Below are 16,148 nucleotides of genomic sequence, written 5' to 3' on the forward strand. Positions count from 1 at the left end.
TGTTTTTGTTTCATGTATCCCAGTCCCAGTGCACAAAATCCCATTTCCCAGCCTCTCAAAAAGGCAAATCCCAGCTCCTATTTTACCCCTTCACGACCCTCCTTGATGAATCGCCGTTTTGTATTCGAGACGCGATATAATCGGGTGGGGGCTAATTTGTGCAAGCGTCTGTTCTGAAAACGGGCAATAGCCGGATAATGGATCTTGAGCAACTCATCTTGTCTAACTAGTCTTCGAAAGCGCACTAATTAGAATAGTTTGTAAAAACGTATAATACGTTTTGTGCCCTTTATTCTAGACGATTTTCACAGGAGAATTAAAATTTGTACTCAAATTTGTGCTAGACTGATTGTGCGTCTGCCAAATTTGTCCTGTTTTTAAACCAGACGAGATGAGTCCAGAGGCATTGTGCTTCTGGGAAAGAAATCCGGGAATTATCTATCGCCGGATGGTCATAAATTCGTATTGCATGTAAACCAGCCGGCATGACGTCACTTAGCGTATTGTAAAGAAGTCCCACAATGCATTCTGGGTAACAATCATATTTAGAAAGATGGCGGGTCTTTCAAACAAATAAACAGTGCGGCTTCTCCTCGTGGTCAACATTAGTGTTACAGCAGCTTTGCTATGCCCAAAAACGTTTGTATCCTCGGAATTGTTAAAAGAAGAAACAACCTAAGTAAAGGTGAGTCTAAATTGTGTCAAAGCAGAAAAGTAAACATTGTGAATCGTAGACATTCAATGTCACCGTTCCTAGCTTCATGTGGCTTAGTAAGCTTACATCATCATCTCAAGCATCTTTCCTTCGAAATTGTCAGTTCCATTTTCACTCTCATCGAGCAGACTTCAAATTGTTTCGTCGTGATAGCGAAAACCTGATGAACAAAGTACGAACATATCGTAGATATTCACGTGCAAATTCAACGAATTCATTACAAGAGTGTTGTGGTGTCTACTGATTAGGTCTCAAAGCTTTAGTTTGATCAACATTTATAGTTGAACCGGTTACGTAGCCTTTTTCTTTCTCGCGTCAAAAGAGTGGTGGATTGAAATAAGCTTCTTTAAACTGTTAGTAAATTTTATCATCCCAAGATTAACTTTTATGCTTTTGTGACTACTGAACAATCACAATTTTATTACTCGATTGGTTGTCGAAGAACTTCAAAATTCCCTGTAGATCTCAATTTGCTTGCTGACACAGCATGCGAACCAGTGGTCATACAAGGTGGAGGTGCGGGTGGTCAAGTAATTTTATTTGTTTCATATTTAGTTTTTGTGGAACAAAGGTGTTGTTAATAAAGTTTGCGTATTGTATGCGGTGCTGAACACAGGCGCCCCAAGCTCATAACGCGATTTTGCAATGCATAACTTTTTTGTAGTAAAAGAGATAAATGGTGAAAAGAGTTAAAAATGAAGTTCAGTTGAAAAACTGAACGTATTTCTCTCGCAATAAACTTTCCCTACCTCAAATATGTTGTCCACTTTTGTTTTGTGTCGATTCATTAGCCATTGCTGATATAGTGAAATCACTACTCGTTTATACACTCTTAAGCGAGTAGTGATTTCACTATATCAGCAATGGCTAATGAATCGACACAAAACAAAAGTGGACAACATATTTAAGGTAGGGAAAGTTTATTGCGAGAGAAAGACGTTCAGTTTTTCAACTTGACTTCATTTTTTAACTCTTTTCACCATTTATCTCTTTTACTACAAAAAAGTTATGCATTGCAAAATCGCGTTATGAGCCTGGGGGGCCTGTGGGCTGAAGTGAGAGATTAAACCGGCAACGGTATAAAATTTGCTCCTTTTCACGATTTTTAAAGTTTTCCTGTACAAGTGATATATACGAATGTATAAGCGTTGTTGCCGTTGTTAAATGTCTAATGGTTCAAGACAAGGACGCCTTGCCAGTTCTGCAAGTTTGCAAGTCTTTTTACCAGACTTGCATTAAAAGTTTAGATTAAGGTGAAAAATGAAACTTAACACAGACAATCGTTGGTTCAGAACATTCTCCAGTCGTTCTCTGGAGTAACAGAAATTTGATGATGAAATACGTTTCGCAATGGTGAAAAGGAAATTCATCTCCACCCGGAAAATTTAGCTAGCGACAGGCAGTGCTTTTGTCTCAGCAGACTGAAATACTTGCTGTTGGTTTCCTTATTAACTTGACTCTTCAGACTTTGCGGTTTAATTCACGATATGTTCTCTTTGTATTTTACGTTAATTTTCTATATTGCTCTTGTCTACAACTCGAGTACCCACGCCTTATCTCTTTGTTTTCGGCTTCATTAACTTTCCTTAGTTTGAAAGCAATGTTAATGACACCCTGGAACCATTAGCAACGTCGATGTGATCAAAGAGCTTGAAAAAAAGCTTTCCAAAAACTGATTCTTGTATGTGGCCGAGGACATTTTCTACGAGAAGTTTTGTCTCAGTGCCGACTAATGCCAAGTCCTCGACGGAAATTTCTGGTTAAATGTTCCCAACCGTCTTCACGGGGTAAGCCGATTAGTTAGATCAGTTGCGAATTGTGTTGCGGAAATACTACCTCCGCACTACTGACATCAAATTCTTGGCAATTGTGGTCCAAAAAAACATTTTTAAAACTTCCTTGTTAAACTCGTTGTTTTCCTTAGGAACAAATGCGCCTCTTTGTTTAAGGGTTGTAACAGTTTTTAGTCTTGTATGCCCTAGTTAGATAAGTCTCGAAGAAAATGAAGGTTAGAAGTACCAGCGCAGCAACAGAGCAGATTTAATTATTTCCATAAAGAAATATAATACTTTGCCAATGACTTCTCTAAAGCAATGGTTATTCCTTGTAACCTATTCTTTTCAGCTGGAAATTTTGCAACTTAAAATGAGAACATGTATGATTCTGTTTCATTCTCTGAATCGAAGTTCGCCTTTGACAAAACAAGGAACATTTGTCAACAACTATATTCTTGTGCCTTTCCCAAGTTTATTCCGGATTTAGGTCGTTATTTTCCTGAAATAAATATTCCTTTGGGTTGATATGACAAAAATCAGCAATCTGAAATATACCAAATGGACGACGTACTTATACCGTGTTGTTTCTGATGGCATCACTCGCAAATTTTCAACCGATTGGTTTAGCGTATTAGGCACATAGCAAAGACGTAGACTCGCTTACCTGTCAAACTATTGTTTCTCCAGTTGACTTTTAACGGCGTTTCCGTTAACTGCCTTCGTGAATTTGAAAAGTAGATGTCATTAGCTTATGGCGCATTTTACGTTTTAACGATGTTAAGTTTGTAAAATCACAATTAGCGGGCGACGTCATTATCAGCCTGAAGATACGGTTTTGTACGACAACTTTGAAATGACTATTTTCTGACTTGAATTCAAATAAGTTGTGGGAAGTAGCTAAGTAAACGGATTTTATCGTGGAAAAAGTTGCTAGACATTCACTTGCGACCGGGCGGTTTTGCTGGATGCGGAACCTCTGCATTGAACCGTAGAACAAGTTATCATAAATTCTTATTTGCCACACTATTAACCATTCCATAAAAAATAGAAGTTTCATGTTGTATCGGTGATGGTGTTTCTATGGCATAACAGGAAATCGCTGTCAGTTATCAAGGCTATCATGTGATTTGATTTTTGAGACGACTGGCGCACGACCACGCAATGGACCAACTGATCTCGAAATCATGAATGGACCCACACTAGTTCGGTCAGAACGACAATCATGCATGGGAGTCCTGCCGAAGCTTTGATTTTTCTCCATTCAGCTCTCAATTTTAGCGATTCAGTATATTATCTGCTTTTGTTTCTTCTGAAAATTATGATAAAAAAATTCGGAAGCTTTTGTACTTAATCATGTTTCAATGATAGTCGTTATCGTTATCTTTGCATGGGTGCCACCTTAGCCATTTCCGAGTTCATGTCTGTCTCCTCTTGAAAATGAGTCTAAGAGCAAATTTTTTGTGATGTTAATTAGTTTTACTTTAGATATGAATGAAAAGTAATTTTCATAACATAAACTTCCCACTTAGACTCGCTTGAAGAGGACGCAGACATGAACTCGAAAATGGCCTATTTTTAGGAAAGGAACTAGGCGTTCCAGCGCTGGAGCACTAATTGGGGACACTGTAAACTGAAATCAGGGATTACGGCAAAACAAGTCAAATGGAAAACCGGGGAATTCGGAGAAAAACCTCACGGTGCAAAATAGAGAATCAACAGACTCAACCCACATATGACGCCGAGGTTGGGAATCGAACCCAGGCCACGTTGGTCGGAGGGGAGTTCACTGCGCCACCCCGGCGCCATCTCTGCACTCCAAAATAAAAACGATAGAATGAACAACGAATATCCTTTCATTGTTAAATCATTTTTATTCTTTGTTTAAATTGTGATCCGGTGAACCGATTCACGAGATGTGAGCATTTAGGCTGAGCTTTATATTTGGATGTTAGCTCAGTTGGTCGAGTTGTGTAACTGCGGCTATCGCACTGTCACGGGTTTGAATCCTGTTCGAACCTGGATTTTTTCAGGCTCCCAGTTTCATTTCATTTCATGTCGTGTAAAGGTAGACAACTGACAAACGGAAATAGCTTTAGTCATCACACTTTTTATTAATCACACAACAAATGATAGTTTTATTTCCTTCTTACGTCGTACTGGCTTAATTAGATAACGACGCCTTTGCGGTCCCTATTTTCTGGTCACGTAGCGATTATGCACCTGTCACTGTAAACCCCCGCCCCGGGGAAACATGGGGCATGGGTGGAGCTTTGTGGGGTCTTTGGCTCTTTGCCTTGCCCGAGGGGGTGAGGGATTAATGCATTTTTTTTTTTTTGCGTTGCCTTCCCAGAGAGGTGGGGGATTAGTACATTTTGGCTTTGCTTTTCCCTTTGGGGTGGGGGGTTAGTACATTTTAGTCTGTTGCCTTGCTCGAGCAAGAGGGAGTAAGGACACTTCAATAACCCTGTTGGAAAGGGGTCAGAATATGCACAGTAGGAAGTAGCAAAGATTGACAGGCCTACACAACTCTTTAACGGTTGAGACTTTTGTAGCGTATTTTCGGTCTTTGACCTCTTTAAAGCTTTGCTCCACGAGCATGTCTTTTAGGGATTTTTCCCTTTCAAAAGATATGAGTGGTGACTCTTTGAAAATTAGCCGTAGCGAAGGGTGTTTTTGTATGAAGTGCCAATTTTTTTAATAAAGTATGTTTAAGGTTTGGCACTGCCGGGTGATACTGTGTCACAAAGGGCAAGATATCTTTAGGGCTTTCAATCCTTCGCTTCAGCTCAGCGCTGATTCCCTTTCTGTGAATTTGATGTCTGATAGGAGTGCCTCAATCACACGTTTTGGATAGCCTCTAGCACGGAGACGTGATTTGAATTTGTAAATGTTCTCTTCAAAAGTTGTTCTTGAAGAATTAAAATCCTTTTTTGACACCTGGTGCATGGGTGGCTGGAGGAAAAAATGAGTGTACTGAAAGGTTTCAGTCGGCTTGAAATGTGTTTTTATATCCAGAATGGATTAATTTTGAAAGCGTTTGCCTTTGTATACAACAGTGTCTTCAGTGTTTGAGATCTCAGCTGTAAATTTGATGGTAGGTGGTTGTGAGTTTGCTTGTGTGATCAGGTTTGCTCACAACCCACAACGAAAAAATGTCGTCAATGTATCGTTTCCAAATCATTGGCTTTATGACGCTTTTGATAAGAATCCGTGTCTCAAGATCGGCCATAAAGATATTTGCAAAGGCATCGGCCATTTCAGTACCCATGGCAGTACCGTGAATTTGTAGATAGTTCCGGTTTCCGTTGAACGGCAAAGAATTCTCTTTGAGTATGAGTCTTAGCATTTCTTTGATATAGTTTGTGGGGATTGGAGGGTTATTTTGGTGAAAGTTTTCGTATGCTTTGCACCCTGTAGTGATAATTACCCTCTTCCTGTGGTATATTTGTATATAGACTTGTGACGTCCATCGATATCGATACAAGGAAAGGTCGTTTTTACTGTGAATTTCCTGCCGGAAAAGTTGAAGACATAATGGACTGCTTTGTCTCCTTTTATAATGATGTGTCCTGAATGAAGCTAGAAAATTTGGCACTTGTTCCAATGTGAAAACGTGTTGACCAAACGTTGAAGTATTCAAAAATGTTAAAATGTCAATCACACTTCTGAAAGTAATGCTGCGAGTTTAGACAAGGAGTTTTTTGTCCCCTTTATGTGGGGAATTATCCTCATTTTTTAGCTTGTAGGGGAAATTTGATTATAACCCGCTATTGGAAGGCCAATATATAAGTCGATATAGTCCTTGTACAAATTGTTTTACTCTTTAAATTGGAGAAGTCCGGCTCGTAATCCCCTTAAGGTTTTCCTTTCAATATTTAAAATTAACATGAAGTGACAAAAATCTTCCTCAAATATTATGAATTGCTTCTCATACATGGGGCTATATAAAATGAGCATTAAATGAGCTTCCTCTCAGATATAATATCGTGGCATCTATTGACCTGTACGTGGTCATGATTTGGATCAGCAAACCAAACCAGTTTTGGCCGATAGCCACAAACAAAAGCACCTAACCTTAGATTAGGATTGATCTAATTTAAATTCCTACACAAACCTACAGTAGAAGCCAATCTTCTGTCTCTATGATTTAAAGATATATTTTAAAATCAACCAGTGAATTGTTACTCTGAGGTGTTCTGCAGTTACAATCAACACGCCCTTTTTTGTGTAGCGACTGTTTTCTACGGCAGGCACAAATGCAGGGGAGACACTTTTGGTAACTTTTAGAACTTGCTAAGCTGCAAAAAAATAGGTAATGTTGACAGATGATTTGAACGTGTTGGGTTTTTTTCTGTTTTGGAAGCGTTAGCCAACAGAGATACTACAATCTTGGACAGAATAAAATGGAACAGCAAACCCCCATTTCTCCCCAAAGCAAGGATGAAGCCACGCAAAAGCCAAAACGCGCCATTTTCCCAACCTTGATTTGGGGGGGGGGGAGGTGCAAATTTCCCATCTATTTTGTCCAAGATTGTAGATTCAACTGAAAAATGTATGATACGAGTCAAGTCCGGCTCATGGACGCATCCTATAATCGGGAATTATCCCACGTAAAGAATTCAATTCAAGCGCTCAATTTTGAGGTACAATTATTATTTGACAAGTGCACAAAGCTTGAACAAGAAAGTCTGATTAAGATAATGTGGATTAATGTATTTTAAGGATAAAGATTGACGTTTTAAAGTGAATTGTTTTTCTTTTCGAGCTTTGAATAAACATCGCTCGGTTTCTGCAGCATTCCCGAATAAATAATGTTTACCTTATCTTAAAAGAAATGAACAGAAGAGTGGCTTAAAAGGTGATAAACAGGGGAAGCTCTGTCGGAAACTTGACACTTGGTTTTCTCAAGTTGTAAGAGATCATGATCCCTGTAATTTGTAATTATAAGCACAGATGTTCTTGGGAAAGAGATTTTTCGTTGCCTTGAAACAAGTTCCAATAAACAGACATATATTTTTTTCCTATCCAAGGAATCCTTCAGGATCAAACTGGCACAACCCTTAGGGAAACAGGCACCTATTTCCCCATTGTTTTACGTCTTTCTGTGATTACAGCTTCCGTCGACGAACAAACCTAACACGAACCCCTGCTGTTTAGTTTGACCCCGGTGCAACTGTTTGTACTTTTAGAAACCTCGTACCACGTGGGAAGCTGTCGATTAGGCTCTATCTCTTTTCATAAAAGTTTAAAATGTTCTTTGTTTGGATCAAATTAAATTACCTTCCTGGTCATATTATTTTAAGGCTCGTTTTGTTTGGAAACGTTTCGCAACCGCAACTATTATGAAACAATTCACCCCCTCAGTTCCTTTATTGAAATGTTTGTTGTAGCGCTCAATTACAACCCGTGTCAAAATTTGTCATGAATTTTTCCGCAGTCTCGTCGAACCACCTGCAAACCAATCAGCGCGTGTTTTGCACTGATGCTTTTCTTCAACTCCTGTCGAACCGTGTCGGAATTGTTTTGAAATCTTTGACTCCAGTGCCAGTCTGCGCCGATCGATCGCGTTGAAGCATTGCGTGTTCGAGCCTTTAGCCACAGAATTTTTGCGCGCGTGATGCCGCCGTATCAAAGCTAATTGACTTTACACTGCTACGTAGTAAAAGTGTGCTTGGTTTAATCCTGTCCTCTGTTGCTCAAAGCATCAGTGATGAGCTCAGGTACAAACAGATGTTTGCTGTTCTTTTCACTCTTCGTCGGTGGAAGTTGTCTAACAGTCGCGAAGACAGCCGATCCGTGCTTCCAAGATTCCTTCTGTTTTCATCTCAGCGGTATGTTTTCAGCTTTTGTAATGCTCAGCTTAATTTGTCGTTTACAGGACTGAAAGGAAAGCTGTTCGGTGGAGTTAAGGTGAAGAGAGCTCGGTCGTTTTCTGGAAGAGAAAAACAGAAATGGTCTCCAAGCAAGGACATTAAAGAAGGTAAGTTAGCAAGTTTAACATTTTCAGCGTGTTATCTTTCAACAATTTTCTCTGCGATGGACTACCATAGTATATAAAGTTGGTGAAATGGCTGTTCCATTTTCTGAATTTTTTACAGCTGGCAATGCTCATTGTCACGTCCCGATTCTCGATCTATGCGTCTATTCGATATTTCCTTTTTTTCGCGGATGTTATAAATTTATAAGAAAAATGTTGAAAACGCCCTAGGCAGAGATGCTATTTAATATCGTCATGCGAGTCACCCCGTGCTGTGGCGAACCGAAAGTCATCGTCTATTTTCTGGCTTTTCTGTTTTGTCGAAAAACCCATGTTTGAAGTTATTCGAGACTACTGTCACGTAATCCAAGGAAGGTTTAAGCAAATTTAAATAATGATAAAACTTACTCAGCTGTGTCAAGTTTCGCTTGAATCGTTAAGTTGAAATAAAACGAACAAAGACCAGGTTAAGCTCAATTAATGAAGCAGGCTAAAATGCACGGCTAGCAAAAGATCTGTTTATAACAACTGGTAATTGTGACACTTTCGTGTTAAATATGTCTCCCCTAAAAAACGCGGCGTTCGTCTGCTTGATTTTTTACTCACAGCATGGTCTCCCAGAAGACAGCTTTTTTCGTGGATCAAAAAGAGCAGGCAATCACGCGCGAAATAACGCGCGCGTTTTGCGTTGAGTGAGGAGTGATTTGTGCATTGTTGCTTGACTGTTGATAAGGAGCTTTTAATTTTAAGCGTCTTGAGTTTACTGACCGCAGAGCTTAACCGTATCTTCCGCAAACATAAAAGCTAAACAAAAACTTATCTTTAATTTGGTGCACTCTATTAGAGATTGTGGGGGAAACACAAAGGTTACATTTTTTTATTTCCTTGACTCAGGCATTTCAAATAATGTACCTCTCCATTCCTCATTAGACAATAACTTTCCATATACCTATCACTGGAAAATTATAAGAGGAGGCGCATACGAATTTTTCTTTTAATTTTCAATTGTAGTTTTACTATTTATGTAAACTAAAGTGCACATTCGTCGTGATTCTTCGCTCATTCTTGCTCTGATTTTGTGACTTGGAGCGGTTACAACAACAGACATGCGCTAATTGGGTTCAATGATTGAATGCGAGAAAAACCTTGTCAATTTCATGTCGATTTGCAGAGCAACCAGTGCGAGATTTTTTTTTTTTCAGATTAAGGTATCATCTACAGATTAATCCTTCCCACAAAGCTGGCCTTTGGTGGGAACTGTACCACACTGAACGCTGTGATTTGTTTGGCCGCACGAAACTTAAATACTGGTATTGTGGATTGCCGCGCATCTCGTCAGTAAATATTATTTTTTGCTTCTCGGATTGCTCCGGGCAGTTCTCACCACCAGCCAACGAAAATGGCTGCCCTTTCTACTCCGGGCTAATGTCAACTTATTTCAGTGATGGGAGACAGTCAAACCTTCCTCGTACGCTATACTAAACGTCAAAAATGTAAGTGATTGCAAATTTGCGACTTCAATTAGCTTTTAGAAGCGAAGATCTGTTGATGGTTCGAGAACTTGCCTGCGCACACACTAAGTTGGTTGTAAATGTTAAAATTAAGCTTCATGTTTTATTTCGCGGCAAACACTAATCTTTGAAATTGATCATTGCGATTTGGTTTTTCTTTCAGCCGAGTGTAATTAAGCTAAAACGTCTCTACTACCGTTTGCCCAATTGGTATTTCAAAAATTTAGCTTCGTTTTTTTTGTGAAAAATAAAAGTTTTCAAGGCGGGAAGTATTACTAAGTACTGCTGTTCGCGTTGTTTTCATGGCCGAGATCAGTTTGATATCTTACGACAGTGAAGTGCTGCATTTATATATATTTCGGCAATCATTTCATGATTGTTTATATCGCAAAGCAAAGGGTCCCTTATCGGTCTTTTTTCAACCTACTTTTCATGAAATATTAAGTCTACAGAATCGTAGTGTGTGTTCCACGCAATGACAGGTTTGGCATGAAACGGTTGTTGTTTCTGGGAAACCTGTAGTTATGTACAGTCCTCCCGCAGTACTTTTGACACATCAACATTGGTCTCTGCCAAGAATACTGTGGAATTAATTTTCGTTTTTACCACTTGCCATTTGATGCCGTTTGATTGAAATTTAATCTCCAAAGTTACATTTTGCCCCAAAAACTCTTATCAAGCTTCGTATTTACATATAAGCGAGGTGACTGCAAGTTGTTTCAAAAGAAATTTATTCTTGTCAAGTTAAGAGAATCGATCGCCATTGAAAAGTTTTCCATAATACATTCGCTAACCCCATCATTTATATTTTCTTTTCAATTTGTGCTTAGATCAAGCTTTAACACTGTCCCTTAAGTATTTTTCAGACAATAATGTTTTGTGTGAAGAAATAAATCGCAATACTTGACCACTTCGTTTGTGTTGACGTGAAGCAAGATTTTGCTTTTGGAGCCAGTTACTTGGTTTCCTCTGGATGTGCAGAGCATTGCATTTTTACAGTAACGAATGCTTATCCGACAATTTTTCTTTTCGGTTTGGTCCTTGGTTACGCATTGAAGCGAATTCAGTACAACAATGAAACACCCTGTATTTTAATTAATACATGTACTATCCCATTCACGGTCCCTGAAGCGTTGGTGGAGACGAGTTGGAGATATTTTGAGTAGCGGTATCGTAAGCGTTGACAGGTAAACAGACTTCCTACATATTTTTCTCTGGCATTGCCAAAACCCTTTGTCGGACTTCCTCGCAGTTTTCAAAACATTCCTTTGAGTTGTCAATTTCATGCTCGTTTCAGCAATTAATTGAGCTTTCCATGCTTCCCATTGTTTGTTAAAGATCTGAAGTTCAGTCACTTTTGCGCTGGAGCTATAGCGTTGAAATACATGTAACCTCAAAGTACTCTCCTTTCCATGCCAAAGACTTCTGTTGTTTTATTTTATTACCGAGTCACGAGTTCCTTGTTTTGGCAACTGATGCCAAGTACCGTAATATCTGCTTTGAGAATAGACGCTTTTTATTTTTGAGATAAGTTCTTATAATATGCTCAATCCAAAAATAACATGATTTCTGAGAAAGGTGAGCTGTGCGTAATATTCATGTTATGAACAAAACCCTCTTGACTCTTGGGGTTTAATATTAAATCCTTTTATACATTACCTCCAAAAGGAGTTGTGCAGTTGTTGTAGTTATTTTTTTAATTGCAAATTCCCACGCAAAGGCCTTATCTGAAAATATAAACATTGCGTGACCTTTTTATCTGAAACTTTCTAGAGGCAGTTCAAGCCGAAGTCTGGTTATCTGCATCTTAGAGTCAGTTTAACTGATTAATGGTTCAAGTTATCACTTAAAAGTTCTACAGGCTGTTTTGCAAAGTGCTCCTCCTCCAAGCCCATCGATTGTGATTTTCTGGAAGCTCTTTTTACCAAAATCATGTTAGAACTAATAGGCTGCTGTTAGTGCCAAGAATTATTATTTCTTTGAGTGTTAAATATTTTTGTGCTAGTCATGCTGGCTATATTTAAAGTCAATGTTTTGGATACTTCAAATTTAACAACTAAAAAATTCTAGTGGTTATTCTTGAACCACTGAAAAGGACTGGCCTTTTGGAAATAAATTATTCTGCAGAGTTGAAGAATGAAGTCAGAAACAGATATTTCTAGTTCAACCAATCAGTAGTTTGTCCAAGACACCACTTATCATTGTGCTGTTAACTTCCTTACTTTATAATTCTTGACAATTCATGCGTGAAATCCTCTTATGCCGAGCAACCAGCAACTATGTTGTATCACTTTCTGAGTGAATATAATTATTTACATGAAGAGCTAAAAACAAATTGAAGTGGACACTTATTTACCTTAAATGAACAAGTGTGGCTCTTTTAAAGTGAAAATACACAGTATGTGGAAATATCTTCCTTATCAAAAGAATACCACTCCTCCTCCGGAATACCAAAAGGCAGACATGGAAATGTTCCTGAAAGTGGCAATTTGGTCATCCGTTTGACTTGTCTGTGGTGCACTGAAAACAGCAAAGCATTAGAAATGCAGTCTGAGCATTCTCATCTCAAGTGAATTTATTGATGGGTGCCCAAGCTATAAAGCAGAATCCACTTCTTATCACAAGAAAAGTGCAGCCAACGTCCTTCCAACCCAGTGTCACAGGGCAAAACTCTACCCAGAAAAGAGGGAAGGGGGGGAGGGGGGAGTTTTTATAATGGAGGGGACTGGGCAAGTGAAAACTGATCTAGGCGAGTGTGATTTAAAGATCACTCACCCAGATGGCAAGTGTTTTCCAATCCTGGTTTTATTGAGATTGTGTAAATACATATAATCTGCGTGTCATATGATGTCATTGATATTTCTTTGTGTCTTAAATTTAACCGAACATAAGCAATAATGTTAAAAAGCGAAGCTGAAAGTGACAGTTTCTCACTGTTTGTCCCTTGTATGCTCACCGGAGGGTTCTTGGCCTTGATTAATTCTTTTTTGAATAGAGGTAGATATAATGGACCAGAAAAAGTCTCTCCCCACTGAATTGAAGAAACAATTTGGAACAGGTGATTAGCAGTCGTTTTTAATTCAATAATCAGGATTCGTACGCGTCTTGAAAAACCTTGAAAACCCTTGAATTTTGAGAGTGCATTTTCAAGGCCTTGAAAATCCTTAAAAATCTCTGCTCTTCATTCCTGGTCCTTGAAAGTCCTTGAATTTTTTTCTGACCGGCATTTTTAATCTTACATTATTTTCACGCATGTACATGTACGTTATGGAAAATGAGGAAGCATTGTACTGTCAGACCATTTCTATGGGTAAATTCATCGACGTAAATAAAAAAGAGGTCCTTGAAATTTCAAAATTTGGCCCTTGAAAGTCCTTGAAAAGTCCTTGAATTTTTGGTCTGAAAAAGTGTGCGAACCCTGAATAATAATCCAAAAATTTATTTAAAAGAGTTGAAGAATATGGTGTGCTGCCAGCTGATGGGCTGCAGCAAAAAGAAACTTTGACAAGGTTCAAGCATGTACCACCATTAACAATAAATATAAGTTTTGATTCCTGGCCTTTGCGATACCAGAATTTGTTTTAAATTAAAAATTGGAAGTTTCTAACCTTTTAAATCATTTTTTTTTACCTCTTCATTTTTATTGCTACAACAAGTTGCAAAATTGTTGAGACACTCCTGTTAAAAAAAACACCTTTTCTAGCTTCCAATACCTGTCGTATATGGAATTTCAACCTTTTAATTAATTATATTAATGTTGACTGTTTAAGTTTTCAGAATTTGTTGTCTTGCTAGCAACATTAGAGAGCTTTAGCAACCACCATAGGAACAGCAACGAGAACATCATCACAAAATGTAAATTCTCATTATTGTAATCACTTCACAACTATTCCAAGTTTTTTAATGTGAGAAAGGTATTGCAGACCCTCAGAAATGAAAACGCTATGATGGGCGCTTTATTTAGTGGAGAAAATGAAAATTATTTATCTTCAAATACTGACATCCTTCATAAAACCTCAAATTTGGTCATTTCACGTTGTTGTTTTTCTGACGACGGCAAAGAAATAGACAAAAATGAAAAACGCAGGTGTAGAGCGTGCAAAGGTATTGTCTTTGGCCACTAAATGTGCAAATTTGTGACGTTCTCGTTGACGTGGCCGTTGTCCTTGCTAAAGCTCCCTATTGATAAGGGGGGAGGGGGTCTACTGTGTGGGAAATGATAGGTAAATTACGCCCCAAGTAGGTGAAGTGTCTCCACTAATTTTGCAACTTGTTGTAGCGGTATTATATTAATGAGGGTGCACGCTGGGCTGACCCAGTGGTGAGAGAACTTGCCTCCCACCAATGTAGCCCTGGTTCGATTCCCAGACTCAGTGTTATGTGTGTTGATTTTTTTGACTTTCTATTCTGCACCGAGAGGTTTTTCTCTGGATACTCTGGTTTTCCCCTGTCCTCAAAATCCAACGTTTGATTGGATTTGATTTGCCTTAAGTAATTTGTTGATTTCAGTTTACAGTGTCCCCAATTAGTGCTACAGTGCTAGAAGACTAGACACTTATTAATACTATATAACTTCTTTCCTTTCTTTTCCCAAATTACTTCAATTGATCATTTTTACCCCTGGGGCAATTTTACACCAAACATTGTTGCTGTTTCTTTATCTTTGAAGTCATAATGATCCTGCAGTTTTTTATTTTCCAGTTTGTGTTTCGTTCTTTTTATTTCAGAGTTCTTTTTTCATTGTCAAGTGAAGATGCAATAGTACAGCAGCTAAATATCTGATAAAACTGTTTAACAGATGCTCTTTCACTGCACTTTCAAATTTTATCTATAAATTTACAAAGGCTAGCTAACTTAAGAATACTAAAAAATAGACTGAATGAATCTCTTAAAAGGCAACACACAAGCAACTCTGATTACCTTGATAGGAAAGTTTTACATTGACAGCTTCAAGGAGTAACATTTAATAAATTTTGCTTTAATTAATTAGCAAATGTGAAATTATTTCACTAAATTTAGAAGCAAATTAAATCACCTTTAGCCTAATTTGACAGGTAATTACGTATGTCCTTTGCTGATTAGAATTATCGACAGCAATTACCTATATAATTCTTGTTTTTCATTACTTTTGTTAGCATATGTTCCAGATGTTTCTATTCTATATTATTTGTATCTTTCATGTCTTTAATATTGTATTTTGTTGACAAGTATGATAGTTTGTAAAGTCTGCTAATTGTACATGTACTTCATTGTAGTTATTTCAGACAATACAGTAGATTTTCATCTGGCTTGCAAGCTCATGATAAGCTAGAAATGGTTCAATCTTTGAAATGTTGTAACTAATTAATTATTGATCAGTGATGCATTATAATTCAGTGTCAATATTCCTGTCTGTTTTTTGCAAAGATTCCGTCAAGTCTTGACTGTGCAAGAGGTATTTCATGTTAAATACCTTTTATGCAAAGTGCTTATAAATTTGGTATGTTTGCAGTTTTTTTGAAGTGTATTTTAGAAAGCATGATTTTGGGGGAATTTAAGGGAAAATATGAAAAAGAAAACTGGCTAAAGTTTTATAAGGTTGAACAGGAAAACATTAGAGAATTTATATGAGAGAGATGTTTACCTTTTGTACTATTAATAATTGAGAGATTTACGTCAAAGGCACATGCTTATTTAGCAATTCTAATAAGTTCAAAATTTGGTTGGAGCGAAAGCTGATTCTTGTCACCCTGAAGTGAGTATTCAAGGAAGTTGAATAATTTTGTGTGGAGTTTTGTAGAAAGATATTTTTAGCCAACCTAGTGATTCCAAACCTCCTTTATATAACCTTTCATTGCAAAACAGATCATGAAAGTATGCTTTTAACTGGTTTAATCAAAAGTGTGGAGCAGTATTCTCCTCTTGTGTCATTTACAACAATGGTCATGTTAATATTAAAAGGTGACTTGTAAAATTAAGCTACCGAACAGTACTTTCTTGTGGTAAAGTTTTGTATGTTTTACAGGCTATTTCAGTTATTTGAAAGTTACTCAGGGGCATTTGGTGCAAAGTTCTTCCTGCTGTCTTCTTTTGATGTGTAAATGAAAATGAGTTTATGAATAATGTTTTCAATATGGTTTTGGGTCATTTGTTTATGGATAAAATCTTTCCCTGATTTTCTCATTCAGATA

General features: G+C 37.8%; 1 protein-coding gene across 4 annotated transcripts in view; it reads left to right on the plus strand.

The window, feature by feature from the left end:
- The first annotated feature begins 538 nt into the window (after nucleotides 1-538).
- Nucleotides 539-16,148, plus strand: part of LOC138012544 (coiled-coil domain-containing protein AGAP005037-like) — a 39,493-nt gene continuing 23,883 nt past the window's right edge. Inside the window, exons 1-2 of one of the 4 annotated variants that reach the window (XM_068859345.1) lie at nucleotides 539-685; nucleotides 8,369-8,470. In XM_068859345.1, coding sequence (XP_068715446.1) covers nucleotides 628-685; nucleotides 8,369-8,470 — 160 coding nt within the window. In that variant the 5' untranslated portion in view covers nucleotides 539-627. Of the gene's footprint in view, nucleotides 686-2,320; nucleotides 2,503-7,872; nucleotides 8,211-8,368; nucleotides 8,471-9,669; nucleotides 9,961-16,148 lie in introns of those variants that run through there. The other 3 variants (XM_068859346.1, XM_068859347.1, XM_068859348.1) reach the window with 3 other exon arrangements.

Source organism: Montipora foliosa, chromosome 8, assembly GCF_036669935.1.
Source record: "Montipora foliosa isolate CH-2021 chromosome 8, ASM3666993v2, whole genome shotgun sequence".
Classification (NCBI taxonomy): domain Eukaryota; kingdom Metazoa; phylum Cnidaria; class Anthozoa; order Scleractinia; family Acroporidae; genus Montipora; species Montipora foliosa.